The sequence below is a fragment of the Apus apus genome, chromosome 1 (assembly GCF_020740795.1).
Source record: "Apus apus isolate bApuApu2 chromosome 1, bApuApu2.pri.cur, whole genome shotgun sequence".
NCBI lineage: Eukaryota > Metazoa > Chordata > Aves > Apodiformes > Apodidae > Apus > Apus apus.
The window spans coordinates 95,251,859-95,278,004 of NC_067282.1; the positions used below are offsets into that span (position 1 = coordinate 95,251,859).

The 26,146-nt window shown below is 37.0% G+C and overlaps 1 protein-coding gene across 1 annotated transcript in view; it reads left to right on the plus strand.

Moving 5' to 3' along the window:
* The window catches only part of ITSN1 (intersectin 1), a 142,088-nt gene that overhangs the window by 84,072 nt on the left and 31,870 nt on the right, over nucleotides 1-26,146 (plus strand). The window contains exons 20-28 of the mRNA XM_051631369.1: nucleotides 4,068-4,312; nucleotides 5,893-6,052; nucleotides 6,917-7,122; nucleotides 7,816-7,898; nucleotides 10,001-10,167; nucleotides 16,955-17,000; nucleotides 22,288-22,413; nucleotides 22,725-22,726; nucleotides 25,353-25,464. Coding sequence (XP_051487329.1) covers nucleotides 4,068-4,312; nucleotides 5,893-6,052; nucleotides 6,917-7,122; nucleotides 7,816-7,898; nucleotides 10,001-10,167; nucleotides 16,955-17,000; nucleotides 22,288-22,413; nucleotides 22,725-22,726; nucleotides 25,353-25,464 — 1,147 coding nt within the window. The remainder of the gene's footprint in view (nucleotides 1-4,067; nucleotides 4,313-5,892; nucleotides 6,053-6,916; nucleotides 7,123-7,815; nucleotides 7,899-10,000; nucleotides 10,168-16,954; nucleotides 17,001-22,287; nucleotides 22,414-22,724; nucleotides 22,727-25,352; nucleotides 25,465-26,146) is intronic.

The following is a 26,146-nucleotide window of genomic DNA, read 5'->3' on the forward strand; positions in this document are numbered from 1 at the left end:
TTGAGAACTGTCTTGGTGGAAACAAGGAAGAAGGATGAGGGTTTATTCTGAAAGTAAAAGTATTTGCAAATTTGCAAATGAAGGGCTTTCTTTTGCCTGACTTTCCAGTACATGTTAGTCATCTGTAGGACTGATATATCTTGTGTAATAGTTTAGAGAGTATGGGGGATGAGAGGTGTATTTTTAAAAATTCTTCCACTTTTTACTTACAGGATTTTTATATTTTAACCTGGGTATCTGTTTTCTCTGCTTCTTACCTTTCTATGTACTTTAAATTTCTTTCACTGTAAACGAGATTGGTTTATAATCCTAACTATGATTTAACCAAGCTTTTGTCTGGGAACAAATATCCTGCATTAAAGAAAGCCATGCCTCTTTCAGGGCTCTGTCTGTTCAAGAAGTTAAGTTTCTATTATGTGTCTGAATATATGTATACAATATATGGAATTCTTTTCATTTGGGTAGCTCTCTTACAAAGCAAGTCCTGTTGGCATTTGCTGCTGTTATGCTCCAGCTTTAAGTAAATGAATGGATTCTATAATTGCTTGTAATATTTTATATAATACAGCTTATATAAATATGCATAATTCAATATAGGTGAATTATTGAATTCTTGAATGGCAGTGGCTCTAATGGCAGGAGAACCTAAGCCAAACAGGAAGTTCATAAAGAAGCTTCCAAGTCTAAAACTTTTTCATAATTATAGTTTGTCATTGGCTTTGTTACTTATTGATTGTGAGATTTAGAATTAATGTTCTTTGTATTAGACACATAGACAGCCTTGTTGCGTTAGATCCTGTGTAGGTGTACTCAGCATATGGCTTCTGGCCTGGAGAACTTATATGCAACTTTACAACAGGAATTCCAGTAGTGTCAAAATATCTAGATCAAAAGCCTGCAAGTGGAATAGAATAAAAACGGTCATGATAGATAGATAGATAGATAGATAGATAGATAGATAGATAGATAGATAGATAGATAGATAGATAGATAGATAGATGAACAAACAAACCAGACAATGGCTTTGTCTGGTTTTTGTGAGAGTATTAGGATTTGGCTTTGTAGGTACAGTGAATATCTACAACCAGGGCTTCCCTTTTTGTGTGCATGCACTGCTGGTGATACATAAACCAGGTCAGAGTGGAGTAGGCCACAGCAAAGTCAGCCCTTCTGGTGACAGAGACACTAACTCGACCTATTGTTTTTGCTGCTAAGAGTTGTATTGTTGTTACTCCTGTCACTTGTGTTCAGTCGCAGGAGCTAAGTTGCTGTAAGCTGTGGCTGTAAAGTACGGTTGAATAAATAAGTAAAACAAACTGCACACAGTATAATTCCCTATTCAGATGTACATTTTTTGGAAAAAAATAATCTGGGTTAATTTGTTGTAGAGACTTGGAGGTGGTGGGTGTAAAAACATAAGGAAATTAGAACAAAAGATTTTTTAAAAGTTCAAAGGAATTTATTTCAAGTTCCAGTACTGTACTACAAAAACAGATGCAAATTACATTGCATGTGAATGACAGAGAAACCAAACTTTGTATGAATTACAGAGTTAAAATTATCCCTCAGAGTGGCTTTTCATGAGTATACATGGAAAATTTAATTGGATTGAATAAGTATAACTTTGACTATCCTAATAGGCTATTTTATAAATTATTTTAACTTAAAACTGTCTTATAAAGAGACATTGTTTCAGTTGTTTTTAAAACTCTTTGGTAAGTTCTGTTTTCTCTGCTTGTATAAAACATTTCTTTCTGAAAAATTGCAGTTGTTTCTGTATGGCTGTGATTAATTTCAAAGATGCCCTTTTTAGAACATCAGCACATCAAGATTTTTGTCTTTTCAGTCCTGATTCTTTTGTATGTTAGTGATTCTGGTTACTACCTGACCAACTGAATGAGAGTAGAAATGATGAGACTTATTATTGTTTAGATTTTTTAACTTGCCATCAGGTGCTGGTAATCCATTTCTCCCTCCCTCTCCCAAGATTCACCCTCTGCTGTGACCTTCCATCACTCATGCTACTGCTTTAACAATCCTAGTCAGTGCTGCAGTAGAAATTCTGCTCTGCACTGCAGTAAAACCACATTGAACCGGTCAAGCGTGTAGTCCATTTATTTCTGGGTTTGCTTTGAGTTTGTCGGGACTGAGACAGAAGATGAACCCAACAAAAAGCAGGAGTAATGGATTGTTTTGCACCAATAGAGGGGTGTGGGATGCAAATTACAATAGGAGGCAGTCAAAGAGTCAATAACTGGCCTAAAGCGATGCAATCTGTCAGCAGCTCATGTTAGTACTCCTGGGACAAGCAGAGCCACAGCAGCTTTGCTGCTTTGGTTTCAGGCACTTCTAGGCAAATGTCTGGTCCCACCTTTAAATCCAGAGCAACTAGTTTGCACCACTGCACGGGTTTTTTTGCCTCCTATTTTTCCTGATGGGGTTGTATTTTGTTAAAATCAGCAGAGTGAATTTGCAGGTGTGTTTCCAACTTTAGATGCATCTAGCTCAAGACGCTACAAATGCTATTTTTGTATAATGTCATATACTGAAAACTCTTCTGACTGAAAAGAATGCTTTTTTTTTTAATTTTTAGCTCATGAAGCATTCTGTTATTAACAGATCCCTCACACTGAGAGTGTATTTTTAGGAAATAGTGTCAGGTGATTTAGAAGTACAAATTTAAGCATCTCTGACTCTTGTATTGTTATCTGGCACAGTCAACTCTTGAGTTACACTGTCATTTCAAACTCTCATATATTTTGAAATGCTGATTGCTACTGGCCTAAACAGATGAGAGAAATTATTGCCAATGGCCAGCCACTGTAGGTTTGGTCATCTGACTTTTCATTACTGGGCTGGTTTTACTGCTGACTTGACCATTGGTGGGGAATCTGCAGCTACACAAGGCAGACTGTCATACGAAGTAGGTGTTATTTACATGTCAAAGGTACCAATCCTATTAATACGTAACGTTTGCTTGAAAACTTGAGATTCTTTCAACCTATCAAAGACATTACATTGCTAGAACACCAAATGTACCAAAATTCTTACTGAATACAGTTATTGCCTTTTTTCTTCTAAAAAGTGTCTGCATCTGACGTTGCCTTGGAGGTATTTAGCCACCACATCCATTCACCAGAGATAGCAGTAGTGAATTATGTTTCTTCTTGCTGAATGTGGTTACCTGCAGCTCACAGAATTCAAACTGTTCTCTTTTGTTGGAATTGCAGATTAAGACAGTAATCTGTCGGTAGAGCATGGAGAACAAATGTTTCAGAAAATTTAACAGGAAAGTGTGAAATTTGCAAAATCATAGCTTAATGCAATTATAATGATCACTAAGTAGGAATTCAAGTACAGCTGCGAAAACATCCCTGTTTCATCCTGTCCTTTAGGACTTGGCAAAGATATCAGAGTGAAGGGAAAGAAGAGAGGGCTGCTGATTTACATATGAAAACTTAGCATGGAATTGTTTTGTATAAATACACTAGCAAATCTGTGGACTTGTTTGGAATTGTTTGATGGGCATTTTTTTTTTTTGTATGCTATGGGTTTTTTATTTTCTGCAAGAGAAAAAAATCCAGGAAAACTTGTTAAAAACTGCATTTTGTGTTAGGTAAACCAGACATATCAATATTTAAGGGATTTCTCTAGAAGTCACTTCTCCCAAGTCTGCTGTACTATGACAGACTTTCAAGCAACTGTTTAAAAACCCACCCTAGGCTTACATATTAGGACTGAAATAAACCTTTGTTGTTTTATCACCAAGAAATCTTTTTTTTTTTGGCTTGGGGGGAAAAAATAGATAATTGCAAAGCAGTATTGCATTGCAAAATCTTCCCTTATCTATTAATACACCATAGATAGAAGGCATAGATGTCAACATAATCCTTCAGAGGTAAATAACAACAACTAAATTCTACCTAGATGGAACTGGTATTTGTAATGAAGGTGTCATGTCTGTCTAACTAGAGAAAGTTAATTACTGTGGATGAAATGGATTGTTTTAAGTAAAAATTCCGTTTGTGTGTTATGTTTCTTAACTTTCTAAATTAATGCATCTACAGGTGGATGAAAGTCAGACTGGAGAACCAGGGTGGCTTGGTGGAGAATTGAAGGGGAAAACTGGATGGTTTCCTGCAAACTATGCAGAGAAAATACCTGAAAATGAAGTTCCAGCTTCTGTAAAGCCAGCAGTTGAGGCTGCTGCTGCACCTAAAGTTTCCGTGCATGAAACTGCTACATCAGTGGCAACTCCGGCTTCTACAGAGTGTAGCACAACTGCCAATAATTGGGCAGACTTCAGTTCAACGTGCGTTTGAGTAGTGTTTATCAGCTTAAGTATGGTGGAGTCCTTTTTAATTGATTTGACTGTGATGGCGATTAACACAAAGTATCAGGACCAAATAGCTTTTCTGAAGTAAAATACTAATTTTTTTCCATAGTAAACTATTAAAATTGCAGCCCTGTGGAAATTTAACCATGTCCTGAACAAAGCAGAACGACACATCACAAATAAGAGACATTCCTAAGTGGTGGTGGTGACACGGTGGAAATCCCAATCTTCTTTCTCTTAAATTTGTTGACACCAGTCCTCACTGAAGCTTTTCAACTTGGATTATGCAAAAAATTATAACGGAGTAAACATGAAAAGATGATTTATCAATTCCTTATCAAAAACATTAGTAAGACTGATGCAAATAGAACATATGGCCTTCCCTAGATGTCTTGTTAACTCAACTTAATGCTCTCTGCAGTATTAATCAAACTTATGTAAAAGTTGTTGGATAAGTAATTATCTTATCTTTGGTCATGTAATACATATTTATAAATTTAAAATATAAATATTTTACTGCAATATTACTGTACATAATGAGTTCTATTTCAACATTTTCATCAAATAGGTCACAGAAGCAATTCCAGTTATTTAAACTTTTTCTGTTTTACCAGAAACAGTCCTTTTTCAGGAGGGGGAGGGTAAGACTAAATCTTGAGCTTCCAGGAGATGTCTGGCACATATTATTGGTTTTTTTGTTTTGAATAAGTCATACTTTTGACAAAGCTGTTTCTACCCTAAGTGGATAATGCATGCTTTCATGCTTTTCATAACAATTAATATTAAGTTTCAATACAAAGTGAGCATTTATATTAATAATACTGTACTTGACATGATATAGGAGTTAGGGATGTTTTTGGATGTTGCTACAATCTAGGTGGAAAACAGTAGATTACTCAAATTAATAGCGCAAGGAAAACTTGAGGTTTTAAGATAAGTGCTTCATTTACATTCCTAGATTTCAGGGGATTTTGTTCATTTAACAGGGTATTTGGAGGTAGAGATGTGGATTATGAGATCTAGTAGGCATTTTAAAGCATAAGAGATAACATAAAGGGTAAGAGGTTGCACAAAACTCTGAAGAGTTGAAAGAAGTCAGTAGAAAATAATTCTAAGCAAAAGAAAAAAGGTAAGGATTTTAATTGAGAAGCAGTAAAATATTGTATAAGGGAAAGGGATGTGAGAGGTCAGTGATGTGCAGGTTTGAAGATTTCAAACTGATTTTTGAAGAGAATTATGATTTTTTTTCTCTTATATTGCCTCTTCCCAGTGTGTTTAATATGCTGCACTACTTAACTTCAGTTATATTGAGGCACACTTAAGAAATGAAATGAAATTACAGGATCAGCTGGCCTTAAGTAGCAAGGACAAGCAACTGTATTTAGAAATTGCCTTTTTGAGATTAATGTATTGTTAGCTTATGTTTGATTGCACTGCTTCCACCTGAGAGTTATGATGCTCATTGAACATTCAATTAAAAGAGAGTAGCCTAGAATGTGGCGATTTTTTTCTTCACAATCTTCCTGCATGTCTTATGTCACTATATTTTTTTTTAGATGGCCAGCAAACACTAGTGAGAAACCAGAGACTGATAACTGGGATGCCTGGGCAGCTCAGCCCTCTTTGACTGTTCCCAGCGCAGGGCAGCTGCGGCAGCGATCGGCCTTCACTCCTGCCACTGTTACAGGTTCATCTCCCTCTCCTGTCTTGGGTCAGGTGAGCACCTATATTCATGAAAAGTATTCTGACCCAGCACAAAGGTTTAGAAAACGAAGTATGGACACCAACTGTGTGTTAAGAGAGTACCCTGAGATGGGTAAACTGTTTCAGTTTGATGAACAGGTAGTGTACATCCATTTGCAAAACCCATGGCAGAATTTAATGTGAAGCTGTTACTTTTCTGCTCCTCTGCTGGATTTTTTAAACTTTGGTGGACCAGTCTTAATGTTTTGGAGGGATGCCAGTTGTGGGTCAGTTCGCTGGGGCTTTCCTGAATCACATGACAATAACCTTCACTCCAAAGTGGATTATGTAGTTAAGTGGAATAGCAATGGCAAAGCTGCACATCTAATGAATTCCATCCATCTGTTAAGGCATTTATTTTTCCTCAGCTGAACAACATACTGTTCTTGTAAGCTAGTATGTTCTGAAAAATGCTAAATATCTTGGTATCTGAGACCATAAAAAAGTTGGCATGTACAATGAATAACTTGGAGCAAAGGATCATTTTCCATAAAGTTTACTTTAAATCCTGCCAAAATAGCTTCATGAAAGTTTATTATATGTGTATCTTAGTTGTAAAACTTTATTTAACTTGTTAAGCAAGACCTCTGATAACTTTGCATGGTATTGATTATGTGTTAACTGCTAGAAATGTAGGAGGAATGTAAATGTTTCTGATACTACTTTGTAAGTTTAATTGTCTTGCTTGGCTTTATACAGCTGAGGGAGAGTCTGAGTATTTTGTTGCTATATAAACAGCATAAGAATATAATTCCTTAAGCAACTTTCTTTATTAAAGGTTATGGTGTATGACTGGCTTCTCTTTTTCTTTTTTTTTTTTTTTTTAAATTCCATTAGGGTGAAAAAGTGGAGGGGCTTCAAGCACAGGCTTTATATCCTTGGAGAGCAAAAAAAGACAACCACCTTAATTTCAACAAAAACGATATCATCACAGTTTTGGAGCAGCAAGATATGTGGTGGTTTGGAGAGGTTCAAGGACAAAAGGGATGGTTTCCTAAGTCATATGTGAAGCTTATTTCAGGCCCCATTAGGAAGTCAACCAGGTATTTTATTTGCCTTTGCCATACTTTACTTCTATACTGTGATAGTTAAATAAATACGAACAATTGCTCACTTAAATTTTAAACTTCAGAATCTACTCTGTAAAAATGCTTTTTTTTATATCACTCAATCCTGGGGAGTTTTTACTTCCAGCCCTGGAAATTCATGTGAGGAATAAGAAAACTGACCTCAGTTCTCCTTGGGTCATGCATCGCCAACAAAAGATCTAAAGCTTAATGAACAATCTTAATTTTATGTGGCTTGTAACGAAAAAATGAATTACAGCTGTGTAAATCATAGCTTCTCTTTCCCCATAATAAAATGGTGTACCTCAAAACTTAATCTTTTATCATTATTCTTGGAGGATGAAATTATCAAAATCTGTTTCTGTGTAATGTGGAGGGAACGTTAACATTAGAAATACAAATAAGAATGATTTCAGAGACTTTTTTTTTTTTTTGAGGGAGAAGAGCAGGTGCAGAAACTGGTGTATTTAAGGCAGTTACCTAAATGTAACTGTGATTGGCCGTTGTACTTCAAAGCTTTAAGGTGCACATTTACTGTGTCTTCTTTTAAATGGTAGAGAATTGCTTATGGATGCATATGCAATTAATATTTTTTTTTTAGATTTAAATATGATAATAGTTTTTCTAAATATATTTAATTTCTGGAATAACCATTGTTTTCTTCTAAAGCATGGATTCTGGTTCCTCAGAAAGTCCTGCTAGTTTGAAAAGAGTAGCATCACCAGCAGCAAAATCAACTATGTCAGGTGAAGGTAAGCATTTCAAACTGAATGGTACTAATAGTATTTTTCTTTGTAATTAAACAGAATAAGATCGGGTCTGTTAAAATTCAAGTGCAAATCAATTTCCTTCTAGGATGATTTAAAGTTATTATAGTTGTGTATGTAGAAGAAACAATTTCACATGCCATTAAAATATCTTCTGTAGTTTGTACTGTTTCTTGTGTAAATATCTTGGTAACAATTCCCAGTCTGAAATTTTTTTTTGCAGAGGACCAAATAAGCACATCTGTACATGTACTTCATTATGTCAGAAATTATTAATACATCTCTCATTTTCACCCAAAGCTCATTTCCAATGTCCCATTAGAGCTTTCACTTAAATAAATTACAGTCAGTAATAGAATTTGTGATCCTCATGGTCAAGGCTACCTGTCATTTTTCAAGATGGAGCCTGGCACACAAACAGATAATTGTCAGGCCTCTGAAGGGTTTTAAAAGACGTGCTTTCCTGGCTGTTACCACCCTTCAGCTGGAGGTTAATGTCTCCACACCAGCTGTGTTAACAGACTGTGCAGGCACTCTTAATACATATCAGTGCAAAGTCAGTTAGCTTAATTGAAATCACAGTCAGAGTAGATCAATGAATCTAAATATAGGTTACAAATGAACATTTTTTTCATAAAATCACACCCTAAGTTTTTTAACTTGGATTTGACATACAATTTTAAATGCAAGAGTCCTTCAGGTTAATAATGTATTTAATTTGCCACTGGCATGAACACAACAGAAACTAAAAAGAGGAAATGGTAAAGATCTCTGTAACAAGGAAAGTGAAATAAGTAATTTCAAAATATAACTAGTCTTGCTCAATATGTATTTGAGGAAAAGTAACTGTAGAAATGCACAATATTTTTTGTAAAGTATGTGATATCTCAGGTTATATGTTTGTATTAAATACAAGTACTGCTTTGTAATAAAACATTTTTTTTAAAGCTGTGTTTTTAAGGAATAATAAAGCATGGATTGAGCATATTATATTGCATGTAAGGGATTTGAGAAGAATTCCATGTGTATAGCATACATCACAATATTTAATGTGTGTGTTCGTATGCATGTGCAGGCAAACAGATGTGTACATTCTTCAGCTGCAGTTGTTAGACAAACCATATCTTAGCTTTCATTGAAGATAGTAATTGTGGTTTGAATTCTTGCTGAACTTGCTAAGCTTTTTGATGAGATTTACTGTTCAAGCAAATAGAACAATTGCCAGCTGCAGTGGAACATTTGAATGTTTTAGTTACATATCCTTGAAAATCTTCCTGAAATCTTGCGAAGCGCTCTTAGGTCCAGAGCTGGTCCTAGAAGCAGAGGATATAATCTTCAGAAATCTGTTTTGTGCCCATGTAAAGTGTCATAGTGCTGAGTTAAATTAGAATGTATCAAGTTGTATTGCAAAATGTTACTGAATAGTCTGAAATTCTTCTTTGTAATACTTTTTGTAAAAAATGTTCATGTAGTTCTGTGACTGAAATATGCATTGTGTTCCTCAACATCAGTCTGCTTGAGTGTTTTTGCGTTTGAATACTGAGTAGTTGACTGTGTTTTAACACAACAGAACACATTCAGGCTTTGTCTTAACATTTCCCAGCCATCTGTTGCTTAAGATGCAATGAGATGTGCACTCTTCATGCAAAGCTTCAAGTAATGAAAGAATTCATTGTATACAAGAGCCAAACAGCATATGTAAAATGAAGACTGTATCTACAGATATTTGGATACTGAGGCTTTCCATCCCCAAGTCTGACAATTCTAGTCATCAGCACAAAACACAAAGCATTGGGAAATGTTTTCAGGCTAATTTCTGATATAAATTAATAATTTTTATATGTTTTAATTATCCTAGCAAATTATTTAAAAAAAAAATCCCCTAGAAACAGTCTTTTGATAGATTGTATTTAGTTCTAATGTAATTTATTGCATTGAATAGGGAGGTTTCTCTAAAGAGTAATTGATAACTTTGTCTTCTGTCTAGCTTGTAGATAGACTACATTATATTAGTTAGGTTTTATAAATTGTAATTGAGCAGTTTATCAAGTTTTTTTCCATGTTTTGTATTTATTTCCCTCTTACAGAGTATATTGCTATGTATACTTATGAGAGTTCTGAACAAGGAGACCTAACTTTTCAACAAGGTGATATGATTCTTGTGACAAAGAAAGATGGCGACTGGTGGACAGGAACACTGGGTGATAAATCAGGAGTTTTCCCATCTAATTATGTGAGACTCAAAGATTCTGAGGTAGAGACATATTGAAATGTTATAAAATTGGGCTGGGGGAGGTATGTTTTATTTGGTCTTGTGGTGATAGTTGCAAGTCAGTGGATCATAAAGGAAGAAAAAATATTTTGCGGTTTTACTGAATGTGAGATTGGAAAGAAAAACAGTAGTAGTTGCTTTTTAGAACATAATGTCATCAATAACTTTGTGGATCATATATTAAATAAATTTGCATATGCTAATAGTTAACTTGGCAGTTTTGTAGAGATAAGTCAGAATAGCTATGACTACTTTGTTCCCCAGGTAAGTTTTGATGACTGAGTAGAATCTTACTGCCATTATTTTTTTAAGAGATACATAGAGAGTAATTATTTCAGTATATTATCTTTTTTTTCCCCTCTGTAGTGATTTTCTTGCAATTAAGGGGAAAAACTTTCAAAGTAAAACTTACCTAACTACTATATCTATTTGAAAGTTCTTGACTGAATCATACAGATTCTGTTTCATCTGATTTTTATCCTGGAATACTCCAACAGGACATGTCCATATTAATTTTTTTTCTTTCTTTTTAGGCATTCTCAAGAAAGGTGTTTTCTCATTTTTACTCCTCATCTGTTTGAGAGATAATTCATTGACTAGTAGGAATTAGCTTAGAGTAATAGTTGAATATAACACTAATCTCTTCACAAAGAGTTCTTGTTTATGTCTTTTGAGAATAATAGGGAGTTTAAAAGTAAATAAATGAGGAAAAAATACTGGATTTTTAGAAATCTAAGTAGTAAGGCTTTTTCCACAAGTCTTGAATTCTGGGTGTATTTGACACAACTCAATGAAAGACTGTGTCTGCAACACAGAGTTTGAATAAAATCACTCATTAAAGTTATTTCTGTTGGTGGAAAAGCTGAAGAATAAAACTTGCAGTGAAGTATGTAGCTGTAGAAAGACATTATATAATAATTTTCTAGATAGTAGAGAAATTTCAGTAACATACTCTGAGGCAGGATTAAACAAAAATGTAGTTAATGAAATTTAGATTGGGAGACTGGGGTGATTGGGACAAATAGTAATGTGATAATGTTTTCAGAAACATTTTAGAAACTTTTCTCATTTATATTTTGCATCATATAAAAGTTTTCTTCAATCCCTAGCACTACTAGTATGAGAATGAATCAGTCTTATATTATAGAAGTTCTATCCCAATTTTTATTAACTGTTCCCTTCTGTTGTGAGGTACACTTTTTTTACACATGCTAAAAATGTAGTTTTGTAGAATAAAGCTATAGAATCATTTAAGCTGGAAAAGACCCTTAAGATCATAGAGTTCAACTGAAACCCGACACTCCAGGCCCACTGCTAAACTGTGTCCCTAAGTGCCACATCTGCAGGTCCTTTAAATACCTGCAGGGATTGTGACTCAGCTACTTCCCTGGGCAGCTTGTCCCTGTTCTTTCAGTGCAGAAATGTTTCCTTATATCCATTCTAAACCTCCCCTGCCACAACTTGATGTCATCTCCTCTTGTCCTATCACTTGTTACTAGGGAGAGGAGACCAACCCCCACCTCACTGTCACCTCCTTTCAGGGAGTTGTAGAGAGCGATAAGCTCTCCCCTCAGCCTCCTTTTCTCCAGGCTGAACAACCCCAGCTCCCTCAAATGCTCCTCCTAAGACTTGTGCTCCAGACCCTTCACCAGCTTTGTCCTTCTTCGGACTCGCTCCAGCACCTCAATGTCTTTCTTGTAGTGAAGGGCCCAAACCTGAACACAGTTTTTGAGGTGCGGCCTCACCAGTGCTGAGTACAGGGGGACAATCACTGCCCTAGTCCTGCTGGTCACACTCTGTCTGATACAAAATGGTCGTATGTAAGCCATTCTAAGTGAGCACAGGTACAGTCCTATCTGCCACACTTCTGCTGCTGCTGCTGTCTTTCATCTGACCTGTTAATAAGCCAGTTCAGGATGCTAAGCGGAGTAAAAAACTAGTCCAGTAGAAGTAATACAGTAATACTTACTTCTAAGGTGGTAATCTGAATCAGCTCAGCAAGGGTTATAAAAATGACAGTACTAGAATTAGTACAGGAGGAGAGTAGTGAAGGAGGCAGGATTGCCTCAGCATCAGCTCATGAGCTGGATTTGAGCTGCATTCTTGCTGGCTTTTGTGTTAAACACTAAATTTTAAAGGTGAAACGTCATACCTTACACTTGGATAAGTTTTTGGCTATGCCTGTGGTCATTCCTACCTTTCTGTTGCATCAAATCTAGTGACTATGGAGCAGCAGACAAAATCGGATCAGGTCCCAGACTTAATCTTTCACTTTAATCATTCAGTTAGTGGAAGCATTGTAGCTGTGGCCCTGTGGAGCCTGTTAAAGCAGACTAGCTTGTCTTTTTGAGAATTAAATTGTGTACAATAGTAAGTTGTAGTGTTGGACAGTGTATAGGTTTACACTGACAACAGAGCTCAGTGAGAGTCTGGACAAGAAGTTCTGAACTTTCTGTCCCCAAGTCTAGCTGCTTGATTCTCCTCTGTGCAGTGCAACAACCCTCTAGTTGTGACAGTGGAGGTGTGTGTGTCTGTATCAGGGATTTTATCTAGTTAAGAAAAGCACCCCTTTTGGCAGTTCAGGGTCTGGATTGTAGTTCAGTCCTCCCAGTAATTCTTCACATACATCAAAAAGATGGTGGCTTGCACTCTGGAGGTGTAGGAATGAGTGTACAGATAATTGCCTAACCTGTGGAATATCTTGTGATCACGAAACCATTCCCTAAATCTCTTTAAACTGCTTGTAAGTTCACATTGTAGTTGATGAGTGGGGACTTGCACTGTCAGCTGTGAGGCTTGTTTCACAGATAAATAGTAATAGTTACTAATTCGTTACTTAACCTCAGCTATATTCTTGTTTGTTATTTCTGAGTTTCCCTTGAACTTTTGTGAAGGAACTGTTTTTTGTCTTCCCTTAATATATTTTCAATGAGTTTAGTCTCAAAATCTCGTTTTTATATTCAGATATGCAGAGCTGCCTTTTGTGTGCCTTTAAAAACTGGATGCTTGTCCTGTCCAGTGAGAGACAGGGACATATATCGGCAAATCTTTGTAAAGAACTCAGACATTTAATACTGAAAACTCTTTTTATTAGAGGGGTCAATTTGATGTTTCTCTTATCTCAACTTGTCTAGGGCTGAAACAGCTAAGTGCAGTTCATCAAAAAGTGCTCCAGCTGCCCTTTTTGCTGGTGAAAATCACATCTTCAGATAAAATCTTGATGAGAGGGAGGAAAAAGCATATAGCTGATGGAGATCTTGATATTCGGGATGCTTATTTTCATTAAGTGATTCATATGCCCTGCAGGACATATTTCTTGTTCCAAGTGGATAATTGCCATTACACATACAGTGTTTTGCTTTTCAGCTTGTTCACAGAGCCAGTTTTTACAAAGGATTTCACAATAGTGGCTGTCTGTTAACTTTCAGATGTGCCGCTGTGCTTGGACAGCTGGCTGATTGTGGAAAATGTTACTGAAAGAGTAAATTAATTTAATATGTTCTGTGCTATTGACTTAGGCCCAAAGAAAAATAAGACACTGCTGATCTTTCAACAGCAGGCATAGAGGGTTTAGAAATGGTTGCAAGTCCCAAACTATCAATGGTTTAGACATCAGAAGAATTTTTTTTTACTTTGTTCTTCTCTACCTAGTCCCAGGCTACCCATTCACTTCAAAACGCTAAATTAAACTGTTTCTTGTTCCTTTAAGCTTTGAATTATTAAGAGAGTGATTGTTCTTCAAATAAACACTGTCACTAGTTCATAGTCCATTTTCAGAGTGGACCTCATTAGATTGAGTTAGATGGATACAGATCTGTAACAGGTTTTTATTCTACTCTGCCTTTCTTGAGACTAGTGATAGTTACCTCTGCATAAGGTATGGAGCTCATATGGTGGGCTCTACTACTCCCTTAAAGGAAACTAAAGAGGTGCGGATGAGTCTGTTCAATGAAGTTACGAGTAATAGGACAAGAGGTAATGGCCTCAAGTTGCACCAGGGGAGGTTGGTCTTTTCTCTCTAGTAACAAGCGACAGGACAAGAGGAAATGACCTCAAGTTACGCTGGGAAAGTTTTAGATTGAATATAAGGAAGAATTTCTTCACTGAAATGGTTTTCAGGCATTGCAGTAGGCTGCCCAGGACAGTGGTTGAGTCACCATCCCTGGAGGTATTTGGGTCATGTAGACATAGTACTTAGGAATATGGTTTAGTCAAGGACTTGTCAGTATTAGGTTGGCAGTTGGACTCAATGATTTTGAAGGACTTTTTCAACCAAGGTAATTCTGAGATTATGTGACTCGTAAACCCACAAATTTAGACACCTCTAGTTACGAAACTTTGCATAAACATCCTGAAAACAGTAACAACAGTCTGAATGTTTTTAATCTGGATTCTAAGAGTCTTACTGTACAACACAATAGGCAAGTCTATTGCTGTGACTTACTAAATTAATGAAGCAAGTTCTGCTCTGCTGTTTCAAAACTTGTCACAAAATATCCTCAAATGCCATTAGTGTCTCAAGTGTGCAAAGGTGAAATAGAATGTCCTCTCCACTGTGTTTCTCTGAACAGAAAGAATATAAAATACTTCTTCTTGTCCTGAGCGGGCCAGAAGTTGGGTCCATCTTAAATGCACTATTTGTTATTTACTGAAGCACTGCAGGACTTCTCTGTTTATTTCTTCTGCTTTTTTACCAAAGAGTTAGAGAATTCTCAAACAGAATTTAGGCTCAGTCTGGTCAAGGTAATTCTGAAGCTTCTCTCTTAAAATAATCTCTGTGTTTAGCAGTTAAATGTAAAGATACAGTATCACAGTCTGTTTTATCTGTCCATGTGCTACTAATCTGACATGGAGGTAGTCTAAGTAGTATTTTGAAGGCATATTTTCTCTGAAGGTCCAAACACTCTTTCTTTATTGAGAAGAAGGGTTGGTGGAATACTTTTCAAAGCAGAATTAATTCCTGATATTTCTGTATCCATGTCAGTTGTCACCTTAGGTTCCATACTTTTTAATCTTCCCTACTTGGGACTGTTGATGGTCTTGCAGCCACTTCATCTGGACCATCTTCTCCTTGTCCCCATACCTAAACTTAGTCTTTGTATCCAATCTCTGCATGATGCTTTCCTGTTTAACTTTTTTTTTTTTTTTAATAGAGGTCACAGTGGACTAGGAGAAAGGTGGAGAACTGAAGAGAAAGATAGGAACTTAGGGCAGAAAGGAAGATTTGCTGACTTTGTAGAAAGTATCTATAATTAATCTTACAATGACAAGAAAGTAGCACTGAGACAGCAGTATCCAGGTGTCATTTAACTTAAAGCATCCACTTACCACAGTCCTCTGAACTTAAGTTGCAAAATCTGAAAAAAAATCATGGTTTACTAGATATATGTAAGGTGCTTTGGTGCCAAATTAAAAAGAAAATAAATCTTCACATCCCCAGTCTTACCTTCTAGTACCAGTAACAGCTTGTGAGGTAGGCAGTGCCAACTCAGCTGGATTTTCTGCTGTTACTGGATGGTCATGGATTGAATAAACCGTTTTGTGAGGTGTTGAAAGTTTGTAAGGAGGATACTAAAAGAGAAGTTGAGGGGAGGTTGAAGTGTTGGGAGTCTTGCTTGGAGGCAAGGTGATGTTTATAATTATTCAACATTTCTGACCAAAGTAGAGTTTAGATTTGTTATGTTGCTGTTACCCATATCAAAACTATTTATTGCAAAAGATAAGTCTACCAATGTACTGGGAAGAAATGGCAGTAAGTATTTAGGGGGCAAGGGAAAGCTGTTCTAGACAGGGATGGTGACTGAAAAAGTTGGAAGATGACTGAGGAAGGGAGGTGTGGAAGGGGTAGAGTTGAGACCACACACTGTTTTGAATACTGTAATTGCATGTGTATGAGTAGTGCTGTGATTGCATTAAAATAAGAAATAAAGATAACTCTTCCCAAATAACTAGTGGTCTCAAGGGAAAAGATTTTTTTTTTCCTTTAGGAAGATAACTCTGAGTTTGTAAATTATGAAAGCTTTTCATGTTGAATTTCATCTTTCAGTATTGCTCTTCTCCTATACATAACTGAACTAATTTCACTGCTGGCTTGAGTTCATGTGGCTGTTCAAAGGCTCTTCTTGCAAATCTCTTGGCCTGGATGATGATTATGATGTCCACTCTATCTAGGTTCAGAGGAAATAGCTACAGATACAGAGCACCTTGCTATTCAGTGACCTGTGCTCTCACTTGGGCACAAAAATGGGGGTGAAGCTTTTACTGCTGCAATACACACCACCTACAAAGACCTCATGACTTGTCTTAAAGATGTAGTGACTACTCGGACTTTGATATGAGAAATTTTAGAACCACAATATGGGCAGTATTGAAATAACTATGTCCAGTTAGTTTTTTAGGCGTATTTGCAATCCAACTATTTGTGGAGTTGAAAACTATTGTTGTTTTAATTTGACAGAATTCACATTCTGTAGCTATGCAGATTTATTTACAATTCAAATGCTATGTAATTTGGAATTACACTGGTAGTTCCATGAAAGGAGGCAGAGTTCAGGAAAGATGTCTGCACATCTGTATAGGTAGTCATCTACTTCCATACACTGCTTGGTATTTATTGCCATCTCAAATATTAAGGCTTCTGTAAGAATTCATCTTCCTCAGAGAGGTATTTACTTTGTATAGTGTGTGAAAGTGAAGGATAGGAGATAATTTTAATATACTGGAGAAATAAATATGAGTGCTAAACTTACGTTTTACTTTCTATTTCAAGGCTCCTGGAGCAGCTGGAAAAACAGGAAGCTTAGGGAAGAAACCTGGTGAGTCAGCACCGTATATCTGTTCTTAGGTACTTAAGTTCAATGGCGACAAAATCTGCTCCGTGAAAATAAATTGTTTGCTCGTGGTAATTTTGTAGTAATTTGTAGTGTTGAAAACTGTTGTCTATAATAAAATAATGCATAATCTGTCAATCGTTCTGTCTGGCATGTATCAATCACTAAATATCATGTAGCTAGAGAATAAAAACCTGCTTGCTCAAAAATGAACACAAGCTTCATGATAGATTGCTGAGCAGAACAGTGGAAGCCTTCAAAAAGCCCAAGTTTTCCAGTGCCTCTGAAAATGGAAGTACACGTTCTTACTGTGTGGTTTTACAGAATTTTGCCCAGAATGCTACTCAATATGGTATACACAGTCTCTGTGAGCTCTTGTGCCTGCTTCTCATTTTCAAGAGCACATACCTTGTATCCATGCTGTTGGATAGGCTTATTGCCTGTCAAGCCTGGTCATATTGAACAAGAGGATGTTGCAGGCTACTTCTTGGATAGAAAGAGGTCCCCTGGCTCTTGGGGTGGAGGGAGTTGTCCTTCCAAACAGCCATTATGTTTCCAAAGGTCATTAGAAAAGTGCATTCTTGACCACTGACGGGCATTTGTAAACTTTCCAGAAGACATCTCTTTTTTCCTTCAGTGTGTTTGTTTGCTTTTGTACCAAATAAATGATTTTGCATTGAACTGAACCAAAATAAACAGGGGGTGCTCCATGCTTCTGTTCTGTCTCTTCCTCTGAGACTTGTTCAGCTGCACAGTGAGGTGGTTTCAAGGATGTGAGCTACTAAATCTTGCCTTATTTCCACATACATACATATGCGTATTTTATTTTTGGGGGAGAGGTTTTGCTTTGCGTCTCTGAACTGGTTCTCTATGTAAGTGTGTAAAAGGAGGGAGGGAGAGTAGATTGCAGTAGCTCCAACTTCATTTGGCTTATTTTACTCTTACATGTGAGTAACAGGCTCCTCTTGTCAAGTCTTACTGATCCATCTATGGCAAGAAAGGCTTAGAAGTAAACTACTACTGCCTTTCCTGACTTTCTTTTGCATTATTAAAAATAATTGTGTTAGTAGATACAAAACTCAAGAGTGGCAGACAAGAGTAGATATCTGGAATTGATACCTGGTGGGAACAGTGAGAAGATGCAGATAGGTCTGGCTGCCTTCCATGTCTGGAAGAATGGTGGATGGTAAGACTTCAGCCTGGAGTACCAGCCTTACACCCACTGGTCTCCTGTATTTGAGCTTTCTGTGAAGTACAGACTGGGGGTTGTTGACAAAAGGAGTGTTCAGAATCTTTCAGACTTTAAGAACAGCTTGGGAACAATCCTGCCCATTTTTCAGCAAGGAGGTTCATGAATGTTTTCGGTATAAATGAGCTGCAAGTGCTCAGCCAATATAAGTGAAATGCTAATGAATTAGGTGAAATATTCCTGTTTATTCTAGAAGCAAAAGGACAAGTGGGTGGGAGTTGGTAAGAGTGTGTTGAAGGGCAAGGGAAAAGAAACGGCTTTCTGTGAATTTAAGCAGCAATATGAGGACAATTAGATCTGTGAGAAGGAGCTTTTTCTTTTTTTTTTTCTTTCTTCTTTTCCTAAATATACCTATTTCAGTAGAGGCCACATTTTTGGCCCAAACTGTAATTGAGTTGGATCTCTTCTCAGAAATCTGACACTTAAATAAATAAAAATTTAAAAGTCCTTCCTGGAAGGAAAGCTATTTCTGTTTTTTTAAAAACTTTTTTTTTGCTGAGTTGTTTTCCCTGACTTTCTGGTTCTCTGTGGCGTGCAGGAGCTGAATGTTAAACCTGTAATTCCTATTGTAACTTACTTAACACACAGTCCACAGTAAAAATTCTTCATGCTGCTGGTTGGTGAAACAGGATACTGGCAGCCTTGTAAATCACCTTTTTGTAGATAAAAATGAGAAAATTCTTGTGCTGAGTGATGCAAGGCTTAAGGCTTTTGTTCTTTTAGTATGATATGCTGAGTATTATAATTGCCATGGTAGTGAGAGAGGTTGTTGTCTGATTTAGAAAACAGTAATTGATTTTGATGATCTCCCACAGTTAATTTGCATGTGTTGCATGTGTTTATCTTGCTTCCCGAATGGCTCTAGGGTGGAGGAATTCATGTGATTCTATGGAAAAACCTGCAAGTCCGGGGGGCTTGCAGACTTTGTACCAGTGTAGCCATGTTTCCTGCCAGATAGCTGACTTGCTTTGCCTTTGTATGGGACAGACCTTGCTGCTGCTAGCTTTCTTCTGTGTCAAACTTCCTGCTCTCCTATCATCACCTACTGTATTTTACTTAGAAATTCTTCCTTCTGTCTTCTGCTTTAACACTTTATGTGCTCTTTATGTTCCAAATCCAGGTTTAAATCATCTTTCTGTCAACTACTGGCTTTTTCATCACCAGCTTGGTTCCACCTCTGTATGCCTGCCTCTCCCCTCTTTGAGTTATCTATCACGAGGGAAGCTCTCTGTAGTTAATTCAGTGTTTGTCATTGTTTGCAGTGACCTCAGATTGCTCGCTGTCTTTCTGCCCCTTTATCCTCCTTGTTTATTTCTTGAATGCATCTCTGGCAAATTTTAATTTTCCTAATCGTCCTTTTCTTCTAAATTTAAAGTAAACCATCTGATCATTTTCCTGGCGGTCTTCAAATCACATTAGTGCTATGAGACAACAAAAATACCCTCTGTTTCAAGGGGAATTGGCTTTGTGGTTTTCTCTGCCTACAGCTGCCTTTTCAGTGTTTGCTCCCTTTCTTTGCTCTACCAGCAGACTCCCCTCTCCCTTCCCAGCCTGTGTGTGATGTGTTGTTACTGGGCTCTGTTGCTGTTTCTGTTGGCCACAGGAAGTTTGGTGCTTGTTGGCAGGGAGGGCCAAATAGGAAGGTAGCCAGGATTCTGTGACTCTCTTTGTGTGGCTGGAGACCACTTCTGTGTACTTGCTCCTTTCAGTCTCAGTCCCTTTTCTGTTATTGACATGTTGACCCACCTCGTGCTCCCTGTCCTGTTGTTTTATAAAGGGACAAACTGATGGCAGGTGTGACTGTTCTCTGCTTAGTCTTCCAGAGCCAGTTTTTCAGGGTAGACTAGATTGAAAGTATATACAAAAAGTAATCATAAGTGAAAATAACATACAGATATTTTGTACAAAGATTTTAAAATAAAAGCTAGAAACTCAAGCAGTGTCTTGATCTGAGGTCAGATAATTGCTGAGGTTTTTAATTAAGTTGGTTGTCTTTGCACTGAAACAGCTGAGACACATTTCTGTGATCTTGTACTACTGGCTGTGCTGTAGGCTTGTTCTAGGGTAGTCTTTAAACCACAACCAAAGCCAGTCTGTTTGATTGTCCTCAATTGTTTTTGATGCATTGCCAAATAAAAACCTCCTTTGTCTTAAATGTACTATTTACTCCTTTGTCAGAATTTCATAGAATCATAGAACTATTCAGGTTGGAAAAGACCCTTGGGATGACCAAGTCCAACCATCATCCCTACTCTACGAAGTTCTCCCCTAAACCACATCCACCAACACCACATCCAAACGACCCTTAAACACATCCAGGGGTGGTGACTCAACCACCTCCCTGGGCAGCCTATTCCAGTGTCTAATCACTCTGTCTGTGATTTTTTTTTCTTAATGTCCAGTCTAAACCTCCCCTGGTGCAGCTTGAAGCCCTTCCCTCTTGTTCTGTCCCTAATTAGCTATGAAAAGAGACCAGCACCAACCTCTCTACAATGACCTTTCAGGTAGTTGTAGAGATAGAAGAGGTTTCCCCTCAGCCTCCTCTTCCTCAAACTAAACATTCCCAGCTCCTTCAAGCGTTCTTCCTAAGATTTATTCTCTAGGCCCTTCACCAGCTTTGTTGCCCTCTCCTGTACTTGCTCCAGCACCTCGAGATCTCTCTTGAATTGAGGTGCCCAAAACTGGACACAATACTCCAGGTGTGGCCTCACCAGTGCTGAGTACAGGGGGACAATCACCTCTCTGCTTCTGCTGGTCACACTACTTCTAATACCAGCCAGGATGCCATTGGCCTTCTTGGCCACCTGGGCACACTGCTGGCTCATATTCAGCCGCTTGTCAAAGAAAATTCCAGGAAAGATATTTCATAAAACACAACCCCAAATTCCACATACCCCCCCAAAAAATGAAGCCCTAGATAATTTTGTTTAAGAGAATACTTAAGTGATGAATGACTATGTATTGGGATCCTAAAGTGGACTTTTCAGCAGTAACAATTCCTTGGGTGTCTTGAGACCTTTTACAACTAAATCAAGACTAAAAAAAGAATCCCTGCATATTCCCCTTAACTCATGGCTAAAAAGGGACTACATAAATGTAGCAGCCTCAAAGGTTCAGCTTACTGAAAGCTAAAATTTTCCCAAAACCTACCATTTTTTTAATGAAAGGTTCCATATAATTGTAGTATTAAACATGTTCTCCAGCACCCTGATCATGGTTTGATGACATGTTAAATCTGACTTAAAAGCTGTCAGTAGGACGTCAAAATGCCTCCAGCTGCTTATAAGCTCCTGTCAGTTCAAATTAGTTCAACCCTGCCAGAGTTTGTGGTGACTAAGTTATTATCTGTCTTTCCACAAACACTTTAAAATGGAGTAAATTGCATTGTCTACTTTGGCTTATTTAATGGAGAGACAATTGTGAGCTCACAACTACTTTGCATCAGATTCATGCTGTTCGGTGATCTAATAAGGGACCAGTATTGTATTAATGCTCACAGAATAAAAATGTCAAAATAAATACTGTTTGTTGCATTTTCAAAACATTCTTTTTCTGTGTTATGTAGTGGTGAGAAACTTTCTACAAGGTTGTAACCTCTGTTACTGCAACTTCATCACTGTCATTAACAGATACCTCCTCTTATAGGGAGCTTAGTCCAAACTGATGCTACAAAAATTTATTGGAATTTATTGGTATTTATTGGAAACTAGGATTATGACACTTGGTTTTAAGAGTGATAGAGCTCTAGTGATAGTAATTTTCCTTCTCTGTTTCAAATATTTTTAGATCCTACCCATATTGCTGCTGCACCTTGTTGTTTTAGACCTGTAGCACTGTGACCTTCTGATCTGTTTTATAATTACTGCATGTTTTCATGGAACTACACAAATACAAAACCATTTAATAGAAATAAATAAAAGATGGATATACTGTGTGAGTGGGGATGGCAGAGCCAATGCTGTATAGAATGTGTTCACCCTTTTTTTCAAATTAACTTTTCTTTTTTTTCCCCTACTTCAACAGAAATTGCCCAAGTTATTGCCTCTTACACAGCAACGGGTCCAGAACAGCTTACTCTTGCTCCTGGTCAGTTGATTCTTATCAGAAAGAAGAATCCAGGTGGCTGGTGGGAAGGAGAGCTCCAAGTTAGTTACTGTTTGTTTTTTAAAATAAAATTCCATGTAAAAAAACCAACAACCCTCTTATTTTTTAATAGCTTAGAATTATAAATGTGTCAATTGTAGTTAATTTTGAAAATGTTCTAAAATTAAGCATTTACAAATAAAATGCCTTTATATATACATATATATATACACACAGATATTCCACATCCTTGAAATAGAAATAACTTTCTAACCACAGGAGGAAGCCATTGTGCCTCATTGAGTCAAGGATACCCATCTCAAGAATCAGACCCAGCCTGCTAGTCCTCTCCTAGAGGCCCTTCACATATAAGAAAGGAGTGGATTTTAATGTGTATGGGTTTGGATGCTTTTGAATCCTCCCAGTCTTGTGTCCTACAGTCTTCTTCATGTCAGCAAAAAAGCAGTTGTCCTGTCAGGTGGTGGGGAAAGCCAGCCATGCAACAGGAGTGCATGGGACTGTTAAGTGACAAGGTCTACTCTTATGTCCCATTCCAATAGTGACCAGCAGATACCTGTGTGCACTGTGAAAGAAGAGAAAGCACTGGAGTGCTCAGTCCTGCATGTCTTCCTGAGAACGTTTCTAGATGGCTTCAGCCAGAAGTTTGGTTATCCCTTTTGTTGGAAGATTGAGAAGTATTTTACAGCAGTGTTTTTTGTGAGATGCCCACTGCTTTTTCAGGTTGCTTAATGAATGGGACAGTGTAGCATCCTGGTTTAATGGCCCCATCTCAGCAATAGCTCAGTTTAATGTAGATGAGTGAGAAGAATGCTGTCTGCTGCAAGCATCAGATAGGAGAGAGCATTAGTGTTGTATTAAAAGATACTGGATAATAATAATTTTTTTTAAGTAGCTTGGGTGTTTTAAGAGTAGAACATGACAATTTGGAAACTTTGATTCTCAGTGTCTTTCAGTGGAAAAGCTGCCTTTTTTTTTTTTCTTTTTTTTTTTCCAGTGCCACTGAATGAGGTTTTGTTTGCTTTTCATTTTTGTTTGGTTTGTTTTGTGGTTTTGTTTGTTTGTTTGGGGTTTTTTTTTACAGGGAATATTACATGAAATAATGTAATTAATTTATTTTTGCAATGCAGATGCTAAAACTAACTCATATGGTTTTTTTCACATTACTGCTTATCTTTTTTGCCTTTTCTTGGTGATATTTTTTCATCTTTTGTGGTGAAATCACCTTCCAGGATTGCTTTGGTTTTCATTCTCACTAACCTTTATGTTATTGTTAACTTGTAGCTTTAAATAGTCTCACATTAGATGTATTTTAAGATAGAAAATAAGCTTCACTGGGCAAGAGCTGTCGCAGTTACCACTTAGCACCTAATGTGAGGTTTTGTTTAAAAATTAATTTTTGGTTGTGTAAACTCGTGGAGCTTTGGATACATTCCTATCTTAAATGTGGTTTTACAAGTTGTTTTTTTCTTCTTTAGCAGTCCCCTACGTATTCTTGTCATTTCAACACTGTACTACTAGTTCTTGCTCCTTTGTTAGGTGAGCACAAAGACTAATGCAGCAGTGTGGTGAAATGCTAGGAGGAACTGATTAAAAATAAAAGTAGTAACTCCCCGCAAAGTAGTGGAATCATGACAAGATTTGGAGAAGGGTACTAATATTAACTTTTCTGTATGTTTTTAATTTCAAAGTGGCAGATTTTTTACAAGTATGAGTGAAGTTCAGTCTCAGCCTCAATTAAATTTTGATGGTACCTGTCTTAGGGGTCAGCGTGAAGGTAAAATAAGGCAAATGTGTTAAGCATTATATTGCTGGGTTTAATGCAGACTTCCAGAATATCTTAAAATTAATTATCTAGACACACTTTAGATCAAGTGCTTTCTTTTTCAGTAAAGGAAAAAGAGAGAATGAAGTAGTTAAGGAATAGAATATGTGTTAGATTACTTTCTTTCCACTGAAGTTAACATCCGTTTTGTTTTCAAAGGCAAAATTCTTCATGCCTAATTCTACATGCTTGGTGCCACAAGTTTTGTTGCACAGGATGGGACCTGCAGTTTGTCTGTCCCAATATCCTGTCTCTGACAGAGAGTAATGGCAGCTCCTTTGCAGAGTGTCGAGCGCCGCTGTGGGCCAGGTGTGTGGTGACCTGCTGCTGTCAGCACGCACACTCAGACATGTGTGCACCACGTTTTTGTACTGATGTTCTCTGATTAGATAGGCATGAGAACATCTAGTATACTTTCCAAAACCTTAACATCTGTTAATTAGGATAATTTGGACCATGTCTATCCGTATGTATTTGAAGTTGCCAAAGCTTTTGTTGGAATCTGGCTTTGAGATTTTGTGATTTGATCCAAACTTTACTAATTTTTTTTCTTGCCATCATGTTTTGCTGTTCTTCTAGCCCTTGGTTAGTGTGAAGTATGTTTATACTCTGTCTTTTGTTTGGGCAGGAAAGACTATTGAAAAGTTTAGATACTGTTTCTTTAAAAGAAAAGAGGTAATTCGAATCCTTAATCTCTACTTACATCATTACAATGTAGGTACATATTTAAATGTAATTCTTTTCATAATGAAAAAAGCATTTTAATGCTGGCTACCATTAATGCAATAACCAGCCTAATTTTCTAGAGCTGTGGTTTAAAAAAAATCAGCATAAATCTCAGAAGGATGACAGTTGTAGTATTAATTATAAAGCACACAAAGTAGGAACTCTTAAGTGAAAATTCCCCCAAATTAGTACTGCATAACTACTGTTTAAATATTATAAACTACTGTTTATGTATTTTTAAAAGCTTACTTCAGGTAATGGAAATATCATAATAATATTGCCACAAAAACAGCTGACCTTTTTTCTCATAAAGTGCATTTTTCTTATTCTGAAGCAGGGTGACTGCAAGTAGTTAAAATACTGACTGAATTACCTTGTCTAAGGTTACTGATGTGCTTAATCCTCTTAAAAGAATTATTTTTTTACTAGGCACGAGGGAAAAAAACGGCAGATAGGATGGTTCCCTGCTAATTATGTAAAACTTTTGAGCCCTGGTACCAGTAAAACTACACCAACCGAGCTACCTAAATCCACAGCATTACCTTCAGGTAAGCAATGTGTTTGCATTAACAGTGTTGCTTTTGGTAATGTGTTTCATTGACAATAGGACTTCTAAAAATACGTGTGGACATTCACTGGGATATTTAGTATGTGTTATGCCAGTAACTTAAACTCACTTTAATTTTTTTTTTCTTTTAAATGAGAAAAAGTTGGTCTGTATATTTATGGTGGTGGTCCCTCAGGTATGAACTGTTAAGTGCTAAAAAGCCATCTGTGATGTTATATCTTAAAGAGTAAAACATCAAATTATCAGTCCTTTTGTTTGCACTAATTGTATTAAAGGCATTCTTAAAGGTTCAGGATGGTCTGTGGGCTTAGCAGTTGAAGCACCTCTCATCCAGAACCTTCTATTTTTCCTAAGGTGAAGTGTGAGAAAGCCACTCAAATGAAGATGTACCTTTTGTCTTGTATAGCTACTTATTTTAAGGTTTATGAAAGGATACAAGAGTGATAGATCATTATATTTTTAGCTATTTGTTACCACTTCACCACAGGTTGTTACCACACACCAGACAGTCCTGACAGTCTAGTACAGGGGCTGAATAGTGCCCAGGGCAGTGCATTATGAAAGGTCTGAGAGTGTGGCATTACTGGATGGGTTTTGAAGGTAGGGGATACATTAGAAGCTGGTATCATCAAAACCTCTGTTTCTTTTGTCATTTTGTTTTG